The sequence below is a fragment of the Salvelinus namaycush genome, chromosome 27, assembly GCF_016432855.1.
Source record: "Salvelinus namaycush isolate Seneca chromosome 27, SaNama_1.0, whole genome shotgun sequence".
Taxonomy (NCBI): Eukaryota; Metazoa; Chordata; class Actinopteri; order Salmoniformes; family Salmonidae; genus Salvelinus; species Salvelinus namaycush.
Window position 1 is genome coordinate 35408812 of NC_052333.1, and position 21960 is coordinate 35430771.

General features: G+C 39.8%; 1 protein-coding gene across 1 annotated transcript in view; it reads left to right on the forward strand.

Annotated features, from left to right (window-relative positions):
• Positions 1-9803: 9803 nt before the first annotated feature.
• Positions 9804-21960, forward strand: part of LOC120022386 (sodium/hydrogen exchanger 3-like) — a 46100-nt gene continuing 33943 nt past the window's right edge. The window contains exons 1-4 of the mRNA XM_038966277.1: positions 9804-10053; positions 15743-16045; positions 16254-16414; positions 21362-21440. Coding sequence (XP_038822205.1) covers positions 9804-10053; positions 15743-16045; positions 16254-16414; positions 21362-21440 — 793 coding nt within the window. The remainder of the gene's footprint in view (positions 10054-15742; positions 16046-16253; positions 16415-21361; positions 21441-21960) is intronic.

Here is a 21960-nt window from a genome sequence, read left to right on the forward strand (position 1 = left end):
ATCAATCTTAATGACCGTGGTGCTACTCCCTTCGGTCACTGTTGTTCTTGTTATTTCAACTATTAATTCTTCACCTTCAACTGGTTCAATCTGATTCATGATGAGCACCCTCTCGTCCTTTTCTTTGATTAATGTCAGGTCACATCCTTTCGGGTCCCAAACGACTTGTCCCTTTGTTTGGTGATGTGTCCATCCACAGAGTGCCGTCTCCGGTAAGGGTTTGATCCTTATGATTGAGATAGACTTCAGTTCTCCTGCTCCTGTTATAAGTTGAGGTGGAACAGAGATTCTAACCTTGTCAGTCTTTTTGGATTGTTTGGCTGATTCCTTTCTTCTCTTCCTGCTCCCACCATACATCTTGATTGTGCATTAGTCTGTTGTTTCTATACTAGCATTCACTGTTACTTCTGTTATGTCAATGTCATTATTCTTTTGTTGTTCTAACATCAATTGTCTGTAAAGGAGGCCATTCAAAAGTTTAAAAGTCAATTGTGGGGTAATCCCCATTTTCTTCAGCTTGCGGGACTTTTCCTCCTCTTTCTTCACCTGAGGCTCCCTCCTCAGGCCGGACTTAGCTTCCATCTGGAAGGGTTTCAATTTTTAGGGAAAAGATGTTCTCATTCTGTTCCTTGTGAGGCCTCTCCTCCTCTTCTGGGTGCATTAGTCGGTGCACGTGTCGTATTTTGGCTTTCACTTGATTTGCTGTTTTCTTGGCTCCTCCCTGGCGTCTCAATCGTTTCCGCTGCTCCTGCTCCCTCCGGGCTCCCTCCTGGTGAATCAGCATCCTCTGTGTCCTCATCTCTATGTGGTTGTATCCTTCTCTCTGTTGGGACTCAGCTGCAGTGGTTCAGATGGTACCACGTCTGGCTTCTTTTCACTTGGACGGCCGTTCTTGTTGCTTTGGCCACCTCATAGGGTCCATCTCTCCTCGGTTGATCCCACTTCCTCCGGATCCCTCGAACGTGGACTAGATCTCCTGGTATCACTGGGAGAGGTCCTTCTGGTCCCCTTGGATCATCAGACGCAGAACCTCTCGTCCTGGTTCAGGTTTCTGCCTACTTTCTGTAAGGCATTCATACTTAGAGACTTATGGCCTCTGTTCTATGATTGCACCATACATCCTCTTACTTCCATCACTCATCACACAACAAACTGACATTCCAGCTTAAGCAGGCGAACCCTTCTCCTTCTGTTTTCCTAAACATAAGACTTGGAAAACAACAGACAAAACATAACAGCATTGACAATGTTATGTGTTATGCATAAATATATTCATGCAAACTGAAATCTGAGACCATGACAATTCCCACTCTCTCTTCACCTGACTCTATGCCTCCAGGATACTTTTCTGCTGGACTCCACAAAAATAAAAGCCCTAAAAAGCTTCCTCATGCTTCCACCCAGTCTTCCCCTTTCGGCCCCAGGTTCTGAGAGGTGTTCCCAAATCATGTCATTTTTTACTTAGTTTCCCATCTGCTCCATTTTAACTGATAATCATGTGCATAACCTTAATCAACATTATCTCTTCTTGACGTAATTCAACACTATATATGCTTTCACATCAATTCCTTTAACATGTTTGTTTAGAGTATAATATCCTATCATCTATTCTTTTTCACATGATGCATTAAAAAATGAAACAAGTAGCCCCAAACTCAACCCAGTATGTCTATAGTGGAATCTAGTCTCTCTCTCTCTCTCTCTCTCTCTCTGATTCCACGTCCTCTGTCATGGTGTTTTCAAGCTCACCCCTTATTCAGCTGGACCTCACTTCTCGTGAGACTTATGTACCCACCAAAGAGAAACATGAAGAACTTTACCACTGCAGTGTTGTAAGAAGTATACCACCAGCCTGGTGTATCTTGATGTACACTCAGTCTCCAGAATGCAGCCCAAGCCCTTCCATTTCTGGCTGTTTTTTCCTGAGGACATACACACTAACACATGGGTTATTTCCTGACAACATTAGCAAGATCACTAAATCTTAATTTTTAATAACAGCCCTATGTAACCATTCTGCCTCAAATACCTGGCCTCCTGCCACAGAAATATTCATAATGATAGTCAAATGATTGTCCCTACAGCAACTGCTGTAAAATAACATATAATCATTCAAGCGTCTTCCAGTTGGATTAATATCCAATCCTAACAAAACTAAGTCATAAGTTTCTTAAACTTTTGCTCTAATGTTCAAAATGCCACCACTTATTATTTTTACCTTTTTACCATTTTACCATATGTGAATTGTTCTATTCACTTTAGAATTGTCCCTATATTTTACACAGCCAGCTGTCTTTCCTTTTCTGTGAATTATCTCTATTACTATACATAGTTTCTAGAAATAACACCCCTTCACTACCATTACCTTCATTTATGAGATCCCTAACCCATAACAGCCATTGTTTGATACATACTTAAAACATCCTTAAGTCAATTTATATATCATTTATATCAGTATCAGTCCCTCCTCAGGAACATATACACAACCTTATGTTCCTCAAACCAAAAATAAATTAACCAAACGAGAAAAAGAGAAAAAAAATTATAATAATTACTCATTTGCAATAAATTACCACTATTTGTAATGTAATTAAACCTGGAGAAAACGTCCATCTGTTTCATTCTATGCCCATGTTATTATTGGTCTCTTTCTTCTTCATTCATGGGTATCATCGCACAACAGACTACCTTTTTATTCAATTAAACATTACATTTTATCATTACAATTCCAATGACATTATAAAACAAAAGAAACAAAAAACCTGTAATCTAATATTCTGTAAGTTTTGTCAACCTCCTTGTCTCAGGATTAGTTTCCAGAGCTTCCCTAGGCCTATTAAATTTAAACAGTTCTATATCTAAATAACTAAACAGTTATTTTTTAAATACATTTTCCAACCCAATATTCAGGATAACAGTCCTTAGTGTTTACTTTAACTCAAATTTGACCTTATCTATTCAATACACAACATCCCTTTAATAATTAACATTTATACTAAACACTTTAAATACCAGTATTATCTATTGTACAATATCCCTTTAGTCTCAGTTTTTCTCTCATGAGTGGCCTGATAATAAAAGGTCAGTACCCCAATTCCTTTAAGTCATTATTCACACAACAAATATATTTCAGCATGTCTATTTTTAAACACAGTTCACAGGTCATCAGACACAGTTGTCCCTCACCATTCAGTCGGTCAGGGTGGGTTTGAGCTCCACACCCACTTGTGGTGATATTCTCTCCCATGCCTTAAAGCATTCTGTCGTCACCTTTTATGATAACTCCCTTATTCTACTGGTGATCTCTCAGATGAATTACAGATGATGTATTTATCAACAAAACCCTCACAGAAACCCACACTCCAATAAACCCTTTGGAGTAACTTTCATCACTTTTTATATGCAGAATGAACAAAGCACATTTGTGTATTTACCCAAAGACCATAACCCCAAGGAACTGATAATTTTACCTATGAACTCATGTTATATCAAAATTAAAATTAAAATTCAACCTATTTGAATAAGTAATTCAATTTAAGGGTACAACTCTTCATAATTTTCCCAGGGACATAATAGATTTTCAAAGTAATTATACATTTTGAACAGAGTCTGGGGTCTTTTACTCATTTTATAATTAAATCCCACCTGTTCCAACAATTTCTAGTAAAAGGTGATCAGTCTTTCACAGGAAATTCTTAGGATTCAGGGCATTTTGACACCATTAATATGTTTCCACTCCCCCTTTCTTTAGGAACAACTTAAATACATTTTTCAAAAACATTTCCATCCTTTTGCATACCCAATTTGAAACTGAATTGGAAAAAACCCTTCCAATAAATCTACTAATGCATATTCATTCCCAGTACATGGTGTACTTACTAGTGAACCATAAGCCAATATCGCAAAGGGACTGGACTCACTCATCCAGAACTCCATTTTTTAGCCTTATCCAGATATTTTTATTTTTAAAGCAACTGACTTTAAGAACTGCTTTCCACAGTAATGCAGTCTCCAATGACATTTTGACCAGAGAAGATTAAACCCTTTTTTTCTGGAAAAGAAAGTATACATATCGTTAATATTCACAATGTTACCTTTTAATCAGCAAATAGTTTTTATTCCATAAACGTCTTAACAGTTTTCAGAGAATGACGGTATAGAATGCCTAACAATTAAAATTCCATCTGTACTCTACTAGATGTCAAGTCAAACGTGATCTAATACTTCTTCTTGACCACATATAAACTGTAATCTCTATGAAACACTCATTGTTCGCTCAGAGACTACACACCGCCAAGTAAAAAATTCCATTCTCACTAACCTCAAACCAATTAGTTGTTTGTTATTTTGACAAGGATATAAACTCTTGTATAGCGGCATTTCCTGCTACCGCACTAAGTTCTAGTGTCACATTACACTAATTTTCCCCATACCGGCTATACCCATATTCAAAACAGAGAGCTATTTTCTTATTCGTTCTTAAATATTGTCAATAGTTCTGCTAATCACCCGCACGTCTGCGAGGACTAGAGGAACCACATTTGTACCTCATCGCAATGTATTTTCTGATGATAGAATGTTGACATCAGAACGCCTGCAAATCGAGCTTCACATTTTGGTCCCATGCGACTGTGCCTCCCTTATTCTATTCATCCTGTTTATCAGGTAATAGTGTCCTGGATTCCACTATTTATCTTAACTAACCTAGATTAGTTTTTAACTTTATAGTATAATTTCAATTTATCGGCGATTCTGTTTTCTCTTTTGTTACCCACTGTTCTATCCGTATTTATACTATTCGGTTAACGCCTTTTTAAGTATTTTTATTTATTATTTGTTTTGACACCTTTTTGTTATTTTTACCGCGGTCTCTTACCACTTTATCACATCAGTGTTTTTATCCTTGATTACAACTTATTTTACTTCGATGTTTCTTAATTCCGTTCCATCTGCCTAATAGCAGTTAACTGCACCTTTCTACAACTCTATTCTCTATTCACAGGAGGGCTGCGCGCTCCCTCTTCTGGACGTTCTGCCTACACACACACAACCTGTCCTATCTTTCTTCCTAATGTTCTATCTTTACACAGATCCACTCATTTCTTACAACATTTTCATTCATCCTTTTTATTTTTCATCTGTTCATTCAATCTCTTTGTTTTTACCTCAAAACAACTTAGTCTTTCTTTATTGACTTAATTCACTTCCTCCTACATAAGCCTAGACTACTAGGATTTCTACAATATGACGAGACTACTGTCTAATCGGATCAGCTTGTCTTCATATCCTATTCACCCCCCCAATACTGATCTTTTCTTCTATTATTAGAGTAGTATTGTGGCGTGACCTACTGAATTACAAAACCCTGTTAGCTAGACAGAGCGGTTTTTTATTCGCAGGATTTCTTTTGCATTTGAACGCCGCACAATCGGGCCAACGTTTTTCCTGCAACCTAAATAATTCACCCGTACAGTCCTCCTTTCAGAGCGGTAACTATGAATATTTATTTAACTACTGATTTATGTTTTGACCGTATAAGCTACTTTTGCAGTTGAACGCCGCACAATCGGGCCAACGTTTTCCTGCAACCTAATATTTCACCCGTACAGTCCCCCTTTCAGAGCGGTAACCATGAAATATTTATTTAATTACTGATTTATGTTTTGACCGTATAAGCTACTTTTGCAGTTTGAACGCCGCACAATCGGGCAAACGTTTTTCCTGTGTCCTAAATATTCATCCGTTCAGTCCCCCGTTCTGGGGCGGTAGCCATGAAATATTTATTTAACTACTAAATATTCACCAACAGACCCTTCTGCCGTGAATATCCCACCCAAGCAGACCTCTTTAAAAATGTTCCTTTTTTAAAGAGCGGTATCGTGGCTTCCTAACTACTTATTTATGCAGTTCTCTGTTATCTTTAGAGCCGTTTTCCATAAGTAACCTGTCCAAGCATTCCTTCTACTAATTTTATTGAAGAGGTATCACAGGATTTTCTACCTACATTATCTGTCCCTTATTATAGCCAGCCATCTCAGCCAGATTCGCAAACAACCGCATCATTTAAGCTACACATTCGAACGGTCTGATCAGAACGAGCGCATGCATACCCACTCCGCTAAACACCTAACACAAGCAAAGTTCACAGCGCCTATTCACTCAGTCTCTATACTACATGCGCATACATTTCTATTTAATACAATTCCCCAAATTACACATACATGCAAATTCATTGAATTCAAAAGTTCTTTAGTATTTACTGGTTTCTTTTTAGGAAATTTGAAAGAGAGACTTACATGGCGCCCCTCTCGCTGAGACAGGATCTCTGAAGCAATCCATACAAACATTTCAACTATGTAAGAACAAGCTTACCTTTTTCATAGTTGTGGCCATAGTGTTTGCAAGATTGTCCAAAGAAACTATCTCCAGCCCTGAACGCCATTCCTCAGTCCCTGTCCCTCCTGGCAAGCTCGCCAAATTCTGTCGTGGACAATCGGTTCAAATATAACGCTGACAAGAACTTGTAAAACCAAACATGCTTTTTTAATACAATTGTATAGCAATCTCGAATGTCCCGCGGAACACACACCTTCCCAGAGCACTGGTTCGCTCTTTTATACACACATAGTATTATGTCCATCCCTTATGCAAATGAAGTTTCCTTTCTGAAGTCATTCACCACCATCTGCTTTCAATTAGTTTATAATGGTGGCCGGACCCTCTATCCCAGTGTGTCCAATTACTTTAGGCGCCCATGTGTCTGGTATGTATGTACTTAATGGAATGGTCAGACTATATGTCTAGTGTCCAATTGCCTTAGGCGCCTATGTGTCTGGTCAGTTGCACTTAATGGAATCAGCAGACTATGTGTCTCTTGTTCAGTTGCCTATTTTTAATGTTCAGCTAGCTTATACATCTATGTGCTGTCCTATACGTATATATGTTATATATGTATCTCATGTACTCCTACAACAATAAGTTGGGTGAATTTTCGGCCCATTCCTCCTGACAGAGCTGGTGTAACTGAGTCAGGTTTGTAGGTCTCCTTGCTCGCACATGCTTTTCAGTTCTGCCCACAAATTTTCTGTACGATTGAGGTCAGGGCGTTGTGATGGCCACTCCAATACCTTGACTTTGTTGTCCTAAAGCCATTTTGCCACAACTTTGGAGGTATGCTTGGGGTCATTGTCCATTTGGAAGACCCATTTGCGACCAAGCTTTAACTTCCTGACTGATGTCTTGAGATGTTGCTTCAATATATCCACATCATTTTCTTTCCTCATGATGCCATCTATTTTGTGAAGTGCACCAGTCCTTCCTGCAGCAAAGCACCCCCACAACATGATGCTGCCACCACCGTGCTTCATGGTTGAGATGGTGTTCTTCAGCTTGCAAGTCTCCCCCTTTTTCCTCCAAACATAACGATGGTCATTATGACCAAACATTTCTATTTTTGTTTCATCAGACCAGAAGATATTTCTCCAAAAAGTACGATCTTTGTCCCCATGTGCAGTTGCAAACCATAGTCTGGCTTTTTTATGGAGCAGTGGCTTCTTCTTTGCTGAGCGGCCTTTCAGGTTATGTCGATATAGGACTCGTTTTACTGTGGATATAGATACTTTTGCACCCGTTTCCTCCAGCATCTTCACAAGGTCCTTTGCTGCTGTTCTAGGATTGATTTGCACTTTTCGCACCAAAGTACGTTCATCTCTAGGAGACAGAACGCGTCTCCTTCCTGAGCGGTGTGATGGCTGCGTGGTCCCACGGTGTTAATACTTGCGTACTTTTGTTTGTACAGATGAACGTGGTACCTTCAGGCATTTGGAAATTGCTCCCAATGATGAACCAGACTTTTGGAGGTCTACAATTTTTTTTCTGAGGTCTTGGCTGATTTCTTTTGATTTTCCTATGATGTCAAGCAAAGAGGCACTGAGTTTGAAGGTAGGCCTTGAAATACATCCACAGGTACACCTCCAGTTGACTCAAATGATGTCAATTAGCCTATCAGAAGCTTCTAAAGCCATTACATTTTTTTCTGGAATTTCCCAAGCTGTTTATAGGTACAGTCAACTTAGTGTATGTAAACTTCTGACCCACTGGAATTGTGATACCGTGAATTATAAGTGAAATAATCTGTCTGTAAAGAATTGTTGGAAAAGTTCCTTGTGTCATGCACAAAGTAGATGTCCTAACTGACTTGACAAAATTATAGTTTGTTAACAAGAATTTTGTGGAGTGGTTGAAAAATGAGATTTAATGACTCCAACCTAAGTGTATGTAAACTTAAGATCTTCAAATGTATTTATAATTTTAAACTCCAAAAATGGATGTACCAATCCCATATTTCCCCTTTAGTGGATTGAATTGAATTAATGAATACATCAGACAGCCAGAAGCTCACATCAACAACTCTCCAATCCATTAATATGGAATGATATCACCACAAACTCTCTCTCTCTCTCGCTCTCTCACACACACCGTGTGATTGACAATAGAATATACAGAAGGTTATCCTTGAAAGTAGAGGATGGCCTGATGCAAGGTGCACATTGGATTCATGTGATACTGATCACCTAAACGGATCTCATAATAATGGCTTACTGTCTTATAATTATGACGTACATATGTCATTACTTGCATATCTCATGACTTACTATCTCATAACTCGTAGTCATATTTGTTTTGGGTGATGGGAACAAGCTTCCATGGAATTCTATCATTAACTTTGAAAAACTAGGCCAGAGCTGTAAGTGTCCTTCCTGCAGGGGCGTCGTGCACCCTGGAAAGTACGCGAGGATGGCTGGGGGGCGGAGGTCCAGAGGGGGGCTAGGTCCCCCAATGCGTAAGTTGGAGAATTTTTCAAACACCTGCAATTGAGAGCCATAATCATTATGCCTTATTCTATGTAAAATCATGTTTATTTTTCTACACATATATATGCTTATATATATATATATATATATATATATATAAGCATTCTTTTTTATAAAGATACTACATTTATCTGGGAAAAAGATTTGAAGGAATGTGAATTTTATTTAGTAATTGCATGCTTTTCTAAAGTCGACCAACCTTGCCAGCAGGCATGCCTGGCTAAGATAGTTAGACAAGCTACTTAACTACTCTAACTTGTTTGATAGCCTGAAATGGCTTCTTGGTAGCTAGTTATGAGGCTGGGAGATTGGAAACTTACCTGGGCTAGCTAAAGCCAACTTCATAAAATTGGTAGGTGGCAAGAAGTGTTAGAGAAACAAAAATCTGAGGAGCCACATGTCCCTGTGCCAACCCCAAAATAAATATTGGGCCCCCTCAGATTTTTGTTGAATCTCTAACACCTTCTAGCCAACTAGCAATTTTATGAAGTTGGCTTTAGCTATCCCAGATAGCTTCCCAATCTCATAACTAGTTACCAAGAAGCCATTTCAGGCTATCAATCAAGTTAGAGTAGCTAGCTTGTCTAACTAGCTTAGCTGGCGTGCCTGCTGGCAAGGGTGGTCGACTTTAGAAAAGCCTCTGCTGTCCTGAGCCAGTGATTACCAAGAGGGTGGCAAGGTGGGGCAAAACGTCCATCCCTGCCATTGAAGAAGTGGCCCAACTAGCTGGTCCGACTAAAGAGTGGGAGGAGCTTTCACCTGTAGTGAAAAGGTGCACTCTAGCCTGAGCGAGGACAGAGAGGAGCAAACATACTTAGGGCCAGCACTGAAAATCCAGAGACGGTGAGAGAGGACAGAGAGGGAGGGAATGAGAGACAGACACCAAGATCGATCAAAGAGCAAAAGATTTGAAAAGAATCCAGCTCCAAGATGCCAGCTCTATGGCACTCCACGTTCTTCCTAGTGATTGTGCTGCTTGCCATCAGTAGGCCCAGCCTGGCATCTCAGGCAGGTAATGATGACCTTCAGATGGGCACAGAGCACAGGACTTACAAGGGCACAGAAAATGGAACAACGAACCTTATCACCACCCTGCCCATCGTCACCTGGAACTGGCAAGAAATTCAATTCCCGTACCTGGTAGCACTCTGGATCCTGGTCAGCTGGCTCTGCAAACTCAGTGAGTACCATACATGTACATCCCCTTCCCCAGGCTACTTATCTTCACAGCACTTCATCGTACCATAGATCGCGTCCCCTATTCACTCTCAGAGTTTTAACAGATGTTATAAACCAAGCTGATGTCAGTTCACGACCGCTGACTTTACACTGTCATGACACAGCCAATTAACTGTGTGTTGGTGTAAAATTGTACAGGATTTATTTGTGTTTCGACTGGAAAGCTGAGGAAAACTTTGGTAGAGTCTGGCAAGTGATAATGTAATTTGTGCTGATGTGTATGTCGGTACAGATGTGAGTTATGGAGTTTCAGCTTTTGAAGGTGAACGGTTAAAGGTAATGGAGGTATTCACAGTTGTGTTGACGCGTTGGTCATTAGCGTTGTGAGTGTACACAACAGGCACACTTGAGATGTGACGTTGGTTACACTCTGTGTATAGGTACACGCACATGTGGGAGTGTGTTTCCCACGCGTATGATGGTGGAAGTGTACAGTCTTGATGTGTTGCTGGCAGATATAGACTTCCATATAGATTTAGGTATGGCTCTGCTTGCAGATCAACTGAAATGTAGCAGGTCATTATTCCCTTCAAATGACCCTACGCTGACGTCTGTGACGCAGCCCCTCAAAACGTAACCACAGCATTTACACTGGTGACTGAGGAGTGCTTATCAAACCGCGATAACGTAAAAGTCTCGGATAGACCCCTGGATGGGTTGTGTCAGGTCCCTTTCCATTTCATTTGTCTACATGAATAATGGGTTGTCTGTTAATGAGTCCTTAGTACAGGGGGCCAGGATGGAGTCATACCTTCTCTCCAATCAGTTTAAAATATGCACTGTGAAATGACCTGTTTGGACTGTAGAACTTTTGAACCTGTTGCGTACTTCACTATACCTCCTGTGAACATCCACATGAAGTAGAGAGGAGATTCAGCAACTCTTGGAGGACAATGGAAGTGAGTAAAAAAACATGATTTGACCTTTAACAATAAATATTTCATTTACTTTCATTGCCATGCAACAGATGCTGAATCTCCTCTTTACAATTCATGCTCCTTGGTTGGAGAGTGAGGTAGTAGTGATCCCTTCCCTTAAGATCTACATGCAAGAACATGATCAACTAATAAATTGTTGACTGTATTGTGCCCTCATCCTCTGTCACCAGTCTAATCAAAACACAACCAGGCTATAGCCACGTTTATACCTGGTTCTAATGTGCAACCTTTGTCTTGATCTGGTCCACATTCTGATTGTGCCTACATTTCTAGACAGGATTGGTGTTTATGATTAAAAGACACATTGTGATCAGATCTTATAAGTGTAAACGGATAAGATTAGGTCAAGATCAGGACGAAGGACGCATGCTAGTGGCAGGTATAAACAGGGCTTCTGAAATTAATTCCCAGCCTATTGGCCTAGTTTTGGTAGGAATGGATAGAATAGGAATGGCTGATTAGCCTAACCTATAAGGAATCAAGGTAAGACCCAAGTGCAGTCTGTGTGAAGTAACAATGTTTATTGTAACCACAGGGGCAGGCAAACAACAGGTCAAGGCAGGCAGGGGTTCACAATCCAGAGTAGGAGCAAAGGTACAGGGCGGCAGGCAGGCTCAGGGACGGGCAGAGTGGTCAGGTACACGGTCAAGACAAGCAAGGGTCAAATACCAGGAGGACGAGATAAAGAGAGGCTGGGAAAAGACAGGACGAACGCTGGTAAGCTTGACAAACAAGACAAACTGGCAATAGACAAACAGAAAACATAGGTATAAGTACACAGGGGATAATGGGGAAGATGGGCAACACCTGGAGGGGGGTGGAGACAAGCACAATGGCAGGTGAAACAGATCAGGACGTGACATAACCTAGGGTTGACAACTTGTAATGGACTGATTTCTTGTATTCATCTAATTCAATCATCACAAAAATCTCCTAGGCTGGCTTCACTATTTGACAGGAGGTAAAAGCCCATTTCTGGTAACTCCAGTCCAAACTGGAAGGTTGGCAGTCCTGATTAGTAATCTGTAAAGAGACCTTAGAAAGAGGGTTTTCCCATGGGTAGAACATCAAAACATATTTGGCAGTGTTTACTTATGGAAATGTGCTATAGAAGCATTTCATTGCAGGCGTGACGTCATTTTGCACAATGATGAAAATGTAAAGAACATTACAAAGCACATGAGTATTCTGAGGTTGCTGTAGGTCGCCTTCAGCAACCTGTAGTTTGCCTTTAGGTCATTAGTAGCAGAAAAGCAGAAGGGTTAAAAGAACACCTTCTGTGTGACTCAATTGCAACTGGTATGAACTTCGCAAATGTTTTTTTTTTTTAAGTAAAAAATTATTTTACCTTTATTTAACTGGGCAAGTTAGTTAAGAACAAATTCTTATTTTCAATGATGGTCTGGGAACAGTGGGTTAACTGCCTTGTTCAGGGGCAGAACAACAGATTTTTTACCTTGTCAGCTCGGGGATTCGATCTTGCAACCTTTCGGTTACTAGTCCAACGCTCTAACCACTAGGCTACCTGCCGCCCCAAATATACACTGCAAAGATACAATTTTGTATTCCACAAGAATATGTACTGTGTCTACAACTTCAGGCCCAATAACGCCATTTGTTTAACCTTTCCAAGACTGAACCTTTCTAATCAGGTGTTAAAAATGGCATATTTTTACATGCTTGGAGGAACATGGGACTCAAGGCCATAATCATGTTTAACATTTTAAAGGCTAAAACAGCTGGATAAAATGATACATTGGGACATTAGTTCATTTATATGGTTAATAATGTGAATGGATGCATGCCATATTTTTCCACCCTATTTAGCCACGGAGTTAAACATTTGGCTGTAAATCAAGTAGATAATAATAAACCCGCCTCTAATGTATGTTAAAATAACATTTGACTTATTTATAATGTGTGCAAATTAGATTACTCACATTACTCTGCTATGCAAATGCATCTTCATGTTAATGGCTTCAGTTTCAAAACACTTCCAGCTGTTAGGCCTTACTAAGTCCAAAAGGCTTATGTGAGCACTGTGTTACGTTGACTGCTGAACAAGTCATTATATGTACACATAGTATACTGACACATACTTCGTACTGACTTATGACTTATTCACTTATACATATATTACAAGCTATGATAACAAACAGTTCCAAGTTAAAACAAATAACATTTCAGTTGGATCACCTGTGTAAGGAGTATTATTTATTATGCTGATTGAGTACAGTACATATCCAGTGACAGTGTCGTTTTAAGGAAATAAAACACATATCCTAAATAATATGTCATGATGCCTCCGGACCAAGCTCCTGACATCGTCACTATGGAGTTCACCAGAATAAATACATGCCATTGTATCCTACTTGACACGTTTCTGTTGTGCGCTATATCAATTACGTTAACATACAAATACGTATCCACAGATTTCTTGTCCCATGTACACACACCTGTGTGAGAATGTGGGCATGAAACACCTCTCTGAGGCCAGGCAAACAATGAACTGAAATTACACACCAAATGTAAAAACTTTTCATCTGGTTTGAAAGCACAGATTAGTATGAAGTTTCCTCCTTGAGAGTGGCATAGTCATCTCTGCCCTTGAATGAGTACAGTAGAGACTGAGAAACACAGAGAGAGTCTCTGCCCTTGATTGAGTACAGTAGAGACTGAGAAACACAGAGAGAGAGAGTCTCTGCCCTTGATTGAGTACAGTAGAGACTGAGAAACACAGAGAGAGAGAGTCTCTGCCCTTGATTGAGTACAGTAGAGACTGAGAAACACAGAGAGAGAGAGTCTCTTCCCTTGATTGAGTACAGTAGAGACTGAGAAACACACAGAGAGTCTCTTCCCTTGATTGAGTACAGTAGAGACTGAGAAACACAGAGAGAGAGAGTCTCTGCCCTTGATTGAGTACAGTAGAGACTGAGAAACACACAGAGAGCGAGAGTCTCTCCCCTTGATTGAGTACAGTAGAGACTGAGAAACACACAGAGAGAGAGAGTCTCTGCCCTTGATTTGAGTACAGTAGAGATTTTTTGCTGCATTATTTATTTAGTGAAATGCCAAGCAGAACTTGCTGCTGGGGGCAGCGTTGCTGACTTGCACCATGGGCCTGGTGGTTGAGGGTATGGAGGTGGGAACACCCCATGGGTCGCATCCAGAGTCAGGGGTGGTGGGATCGAACCACCGCCAGGCTGGAATGGACCATGGGTCCAGCCTGTCAGGGATACAAATTGTGACTTTTATGTGGTACCATGTGGAAGCCCCCTACCTCATTGTCTTACGAATACTGGTGGCTGGGGGTATCCAAAATGGGTATGTATACAGGGAGATGCAGTCAGCTTTAGGGGTCTTGAGGATCAGATGACACAGCTGCAGATTCACTGTTAGACAATGATGATTGATAAATTGTTTGAATTGAGTGTTCTGAACTTTTGGGCAGAGCAGTTGTGATCAAATAAAAGCTTACAAAGAGGAAACAATACTACTCAGACTAAATCCAGGGTCCACTTCTGCCGCAGTTTAAAGTAATGCTACAGACACAAACTATGTCAGTGAATATATCGCAGAGTTGGTAGTATTCACAATGATGCTGGCAGACAGATAAGGCTATGAAAGTTGTAATGACTTTCTCTGAACTCAAAGATTACTCTTTCATGATCATAAAACATAATCGAGAATTTGTTCTTAGATTCTGACCTTTCATGTGTTTTTTAAATTTTTACGTTTTTATTTTACCTTTATTTATCTAGGCAAGTCAGTTAAGAACAAATTCTTATTTGATGTATACTTTGGGTCTCATTTCAAACGAGAAACTTTCATAATTCAATTCAATGTTCATGGGAGGAAAGATGTAGGAGTGCAGGAAAAAGAGGGGAATAATAGGATTTGAGGTTGTAAACATCAGACAGATCGAAGGGAGCAGGCAATATCATCCAGTGAGAATGAAAGCTGTGTTTTGTATCGCATTTGGGCCATAAATAGGCTCAACATAATTCTACTACTGTCTGGCAACTATAGCCCTCGTCAGTGTTGTCAACAAGTATAAGTAGCTGCGTCCTGGACTGGTCTCAGAGTAGTGGATGTCTCGAAAGGAGTGGGTGTGTCCAAAGCGCTCTGCTATAGGTTAGACGCTCTTGATTGAACGGTGTTGTCTATGCCATTAAGTGTTCCCATTGGTCAATTCCAGACCGTTCTCTACCTGATGTTGCGGAGCCTTCTGACATGCTGCGTTGTTTTGTAGCTAATATATTTCCTTTGCTTTCTTTTGCCGATTTTCAAAGTCACTTACTATCCAGAGCAAATGCATCACCATATTTGTCTAAACAGTGGGTAACACCGTAACAATAGCTTTTTCCATGCAATAACCAATGTACCAGCAGTTATAGCACACAAGTAGATTGCCTACAGTGGATGACTAAACATAGCATGCATGCACAACCTTACAAATATAGTTTAATTATAAGAGAAACACACAGAATATAAATTATCAATGGATAGACAGAATAACATAGGTAAGACGGAACACAGACATCTTAAGATGGTAAAGTAGTGCACATATGAGTCTGAAAGTGCTTTGTCCCTGTTATCATTCAACTTTCTGACCCTCTTTATCTTTCATTCACTCTATGTATCTCTGAATTTGTCTCTTTTGTCCTTGTCTCGCTCTCTCTTCACCAACAGTGCTCCAGCTGAACCCCAGCCTGACCAGTGTGATCCCGGAGAGCGGCCTCCTCATTTGCATCGGTTGGGTCCTGGGCGGCATCATCTACTGGGCAGACAAGGTGCAGACCTTCAGGCTGCAGCCCTTCATCTTCTTCTACTACCTGCTGCCTCAGATCGTCCTGGACTCGGGCTACTCAATGCCCAACAAGCTGTTTTTCAGCAACTTGGGCTCCATCCTGGTTTACGCAGTTATTGGCACCTGCTGGAACGCTGCCACTTTGGGACTCGCCCTTTGGGGGTGCTGGTTGGGCGGGGCCATAGGTAAGGCAGCCAACGTGTGTCCCAAATTCCTATTATAGTGCACTACTTTTGACCAGGGGGGCCGTAGAGCAGATCAACATAAAATATGGGTTCTTCTATAGTTTTCCGATGATTGAAACAGGCATTTCTGAGGTCCTCAATCAGAGTTAATGTGTAAGGTAGATGAAAGGTCTGAGATCATAACACTTTTTACCCTGGGCCTCTGTAGGTGGTATTGACATTGGCCTTCTGCAGTTGCTGTTGTTTGGGAGTCTGATTGCTGCTGTGGACCCCGTGGCTGTGATTGCCGTGTTTGAGGAGGTCCATGTCAACGAGGTCCTGTACATCCTGGTGTTTGGGGAGTCCCTTCTCAACGACGGCGTCACAGTGGTCAGTCTCACTATCTTCATCCGCATTTATCATTATTAGGCTGCGTCACAAATTGTACCCTTTTCCCTATGTCAGCCATGCTGACCAAGAACTGTGTCAATACGGAATGAAGCCTACATTTTATTTTTTTATTTTTGGGGGGGGAACTCAGTAGGGCTTTCAACTTACTCTTCTTGAAAAGTGTAATAGTAGAATACACAAGCTGCAATTTTGTAATTTGGCAGTGCTTCAAAAGTTTTACTCTTATGTCAGTCATTGCTGACCTTAAAGAGCTATTTATGACAGTTGATCAACTAGCCCATGTTAGCTAACGTTTTTCACCCCATTGGTTTTGTTGTAATGTTTGAGTCACTCAGATATCACATGAACACACATAAGACATGGCAAAATGTGTACAATTGCAGGAAATTAGCTGTAAAACTGAAATATGTTCTCTCCACCCCATGGAAAAATGTATAGAATTGGAAGGAATTTGCTTTAAAACATACACATTTTCCTTCCACCCAATGGCAAAATGAGAAGTGGGGGTTTGTTACTACGCTGATAATGACAATATCCATCCGGACCTTTGCCGTCCTAGGAAATTTGTGTGATTGGACTTTCTCAAATACTATTTGAATATCCCTGTCCTACTGTATACAGTGCACTACTTTTGATCAGGTTCCCTTCAGTTGGTAGCCTCCAGTTTGTGTCATTCCCTTTCATTCCATTTGCTAAATCTGTAAACGCAACATCTGTGTTGTTGTTGCTGAGGATCACTAGTAGTAGTTCATCATATTTCATGGGGAAACAATGACATGTAGGCTAATTAAATCATTATGGAGCGCAGACCAAGCCGTAACAGTTTGAACCTGAGGCATGGCGCAATACTCGGCCGCGCAATCCCACTGGGAACATCACTTCATTTCAAGGTGGACATTTGGTTGAGACGTTCATCAATGAGATTTAAACCTTTATTCACCCAACTCCAAAATAAGTTTGTTGAATTCCTAATGTGTACAACTTAGTTCCAATGGAAAAACTGTCCGTTTTTTTGGTTTAGGTATCATCTAAATGTGTCATCACTGTGCTTTCAACCATTTTAAAAGCACAACAACGTTCAAATGGGAATACAATGTCTGAATAGTTTTTATTTATACAACAGCTTAATGTGTTATCAATGTGCTTCATCTAGAAACAATCAAATGACCTGGATTGCAGTTGAGATTAGTGCATTCCGAAAGTATTCAGACCCCTTGACTTTTCCACATTTTGTTACGTTACAGCCTTAGTCTAAAATGGATTAAATAAAAAATACAAATCCTCAGCAATCTACACACAATACCCATAATGACAAAGCGAAAACAGGTTTTTAGAAATGTTTGCAAATGTATTACAAATTTTAAAAATGATATCATATTTACATAAGTATTCAGACCCTTTACTATGAGACTCGAAATTGAGCTCAGGTGCATCCTGTTTCCATTGATCATCCTTGAGATGTTTCTACAACTTGGAGTCCACCTGTGGTCAATTAAATTGATTGGACATGATTTGGAAAGGCACACACCTGTCTATATAAACCTGTTTTTGCTTTGTCACTATGAGGGTATTGTGTGTAGATTGAGATTTTTTTATATTTTTTTATTCATTTTAAAATAAGTCTGTAACCTAACAAAATGTGGAAAAAGTCAAGGGGTCTGAGTACTTTCCGAATGCAGTGTACATTAAAAGTACATAGTGCAAGTCATCAATGCTCTTCGAGATTTTGCTCAGATTATTATAGCAATTGTGAAGATCAATACAGACCTGCAACCTTTTCATGCTATCTTGAACACGAATGCGTTCTATGATAACACGAGGACATTTAGTTACAGTAACCTCAATGTGGCCATGGATGTTAACCACTTTAAGGTTGAATAAATGCTGTTACATTATTTAGCTTTAACTTTACCCTATTTACTGTATTACAAAAGTAATATTGAAATGTGTTTTGTTGACAACGCAAACAAGTACTAAAATCTAAAGGAGATGTCTCTAATGCTTGGATAATTTGAGATGAAGATGTGAATCCAACATATCAATTATTAATTTGTAGAAAAACTGGAATTAAAGGCAGGCTAAGTCAGTGGCACAGAAGATGCATCTCCTTCAAATGTTGGTGTTTGGTTGTGTTGACAACAAACAAAATTCAATTTCACTTTTGCAATGCAGTAAATAGCCTAAGTTGTCGACAAGTTAACAAATAATATGTCAGATTTACGTCTCCAACTAAACCAAAAACCAAAGTTAAAGGATTAAGCCATCTCCTTCAAATGTTGATATTTGGTTGCGTTGATAATCAAAAACAATTAAATAATCCAGTTTGTCTACAAATTAATAAATGATATGCAGGATTCATGTCTCCATCTCAACCAAAAATTGACGTTAAAGAATTGCACTAAATTGCACTAAAAGAAATCAAACTTTAAATTAAGTTAGTCCTATTCTTTAACTTAGATATTTTTATTGAGATGGAGACATATTAATGATTAACCTGCAGATTAAACTTGAAATCAACCAAAGCTTGAAAGCCTAGGCCTGTATGTATTGTCTTTTTTTAAATTTCTTTATTTATCGTGGGTTGAAATATAATTTGTATTTATTATGGATCCCATTAACTGCTGCCAAGGTGAGGGAGGCAGAGGGAGAGGGAGAGAGGGAAAGGATTTCCACAGCAGCAGACTATGATCCATCATGTCAAAAGCCACATTGAAGTCTAACAAAACAGCCCCCACAATCTTTTTATCATCAATTCTACAAGGTGTCAAAAGCGTTCCCTTTGGGTGGTGGACCATTCTTGATACACAGAAACGGTTGAGCGTGAAAAACCCAGCAGCATTGCAGTTCTTGACACACTCAAACCGGTGTGCCTGGCACCTACACTCTTCGAAAAAAAGGTGCTATTTAGAACCTAAAAGCGTTATTTGGCTGTCCCCATAGGAGAACTCTTTGGGGAACCATTTTTGGTTCCAGGTATAACCCTATTGGTTCCAGATAGAACCCTTATGGGTTCCATGTCCTACCTTTTCTAAGCGTGTACTACCATGCCCTGTTCAAAGGCACTGAAATATGGTGTCTTATCCATTCACCCTCTGAATGGCACACATACACAATCCATGTCTCAAGGCTTAAACATCCTTCTTCAACCCGTCTCCTCCACTTCATCTACACTGATTGAAGTGAATTTAACAGGTGACATCAATATGGGATCATATCTTTCACCTGGTCAGTCTATGTCATGGAAAGAACTGGTGTTTCTAATGTTTTGTACACTCAGTGTATAAAGTATGGATACATTTCATTTGAAGGAGTTGGCATGCTGCTTTGGTAGCAGCCGAGACAGAGCTCTTGTAAATGTGTACATATTTAGTTATTTTCAAATGTTTTTATCCATTGTTTTTGGAACCAACATTTACATTTTTGATGAGTTTTTATTGCATATACTGTATATTGCAGATTGACTGACAGGTCAACCCTTTTTGGCTTGGCTAGTTAGCTGGCTAATGTTTTTGTTTATGCATCTGGACACAGTACCAGCTTTTATATTTCACCTGGCTGCCAGTTTCTGATATTTTGCGTTTTTTTATGAAAAGCGCTATTAAAGTTACATTTATTATTATTATTTGCTCTGCTAAACCAACCCTTTAGAATGACTTTGATAGCAACAGTGAATCTATTTAGTGGAGATCTCTCAATCATTCTCACAATAGCACATTGGTAGTAGTCAGTGACAAATGTCAAAGCTAAGCAGGGCAGAGCAGGGCTAGGTTAAAACCCTGGGTGGTAGACCATAGGGATAGCTGTAGATCAACTTTCCAGTAGGAGGTTCTGCCCAGCGTATTTTTTCTGATAGTGGATATAACATCAAAGATCTGTTTGTCTATGTTGAATGATGAAAAAGTACTGGTTGACTTTTTGCAAATCCATGTGTTTTACACGTAGATTCCACGTCACAATACATGTGACAAATTTATATTGAAACAATGTTGATTCAACATTCACACAGATCCATGGTCAGGGCAACCAATAGGCCAGGGTATACTATTGTACACTATTCTCCCTATTATAATTATATGCTAATTGTCCAACATTACCATGGGTTGAAGACCTGAATATGGCAATTTTCTATATTAATATTTTACTTTTTTTGTTGTTGTGGAAAACCAGATTTTTCCATGTGCGGGGTTCATGAAAACTTCCCTCAGCATACAGTTACATATCACTGCTTTTAAATCTATGCATGGATTCTGAAACTAAAGATATACATGTTTTGATGGCTATCTTTCATTGATCTCCATTCTGAACGCCTTCTCCATAGGCTAAATTCTAATGTTGTTCAGATCACATTCCGTATTTAAAGGGATTGCTTTAAATACTCACTGATCAAATTGGTAGGCCACCCAGTGGGTGTATTTTCTGAGATTTAAATTTGAGATTAAAGTCACACACGCAAATCCTGTTACGCACGTGCATAGGGTAAGTCTGATAATGCCTTTCACATGGAATAGGGGTGCCATTTGGGACACAGGCTTAATGTTTACACTCCAGTTTTTTTGGCAAAAACATTTACATCACTTTTTGTAATGTGTTAAATAAGAATTATGATGAGTTCCAAATGTAGTGCTATTCATCAGGGGAAACCTAAACCTGACAAATGAAGTGCAAAAGCTATACACAAGACACGGCACCTTTACTGAAGTGCACCAGTCAGTCACATGATTTACTTCTGGGAATGCTGTCTGTCTGTAGGTCGACATAACAACATCAATCACATACAAATAGACCAATAATACAGCTGTAATCTAATGGATTACACTACACAATTTATTAAATGAATTGTAACATTAAATAACGTAATGTTCAATGGATTTGGTTGCTTAACCTCCCCACCACAGACCGGTCATCTTTATTTCCATGTTCCCTCAGGTGCTGTTCAATGTGTTTAATGCATTTGTGTCGCTTGGAGGGGCAAAAATCAACGCTGTAGAGATCATCAAAGGCATAAGTACGTAAGAGCGTCACACCTTGGCTAAGCCCCAAATGGCACCCTATTCCTTATGTAGTTCACTTCTTTTGACCATGGCCCATTGTGCAGTACTTTTTACGAGAGCCCCATTTGGGACGCAGTGTTTGATTTTCAGGCCAACAAATAGAGCCCTGTCACGTAGTCAACAGCGACAGCTTCTTGTGCCAACTTGAAGCAAACTGCTAGGATAATGCAACAAGTAATTGAGTATGTAATCTATCTAACCCAAGGGTAGGCAGCCCTGGTCCTGGAGAGCTGTTTTTGATTTAACCGACCTGAAAGACCAGGTTTGTTGAAGTTAGGCAGTCACTGAACTGATCAATTAGCTCAGTTGGTCAGGTAGGGGTGCCTAGTTGGGACAAAATCCTGCAGCACCTGCGGCTCTCCAGGAACAGGTTGTATGTCTTGTATTTATTCATGAAACAAGTATCTTTGTTCCCTGTTTGCCTCTCCATATGTCATTCTGTCTCACTTCGTCCTCTTCTTTCACCCTGTTTCC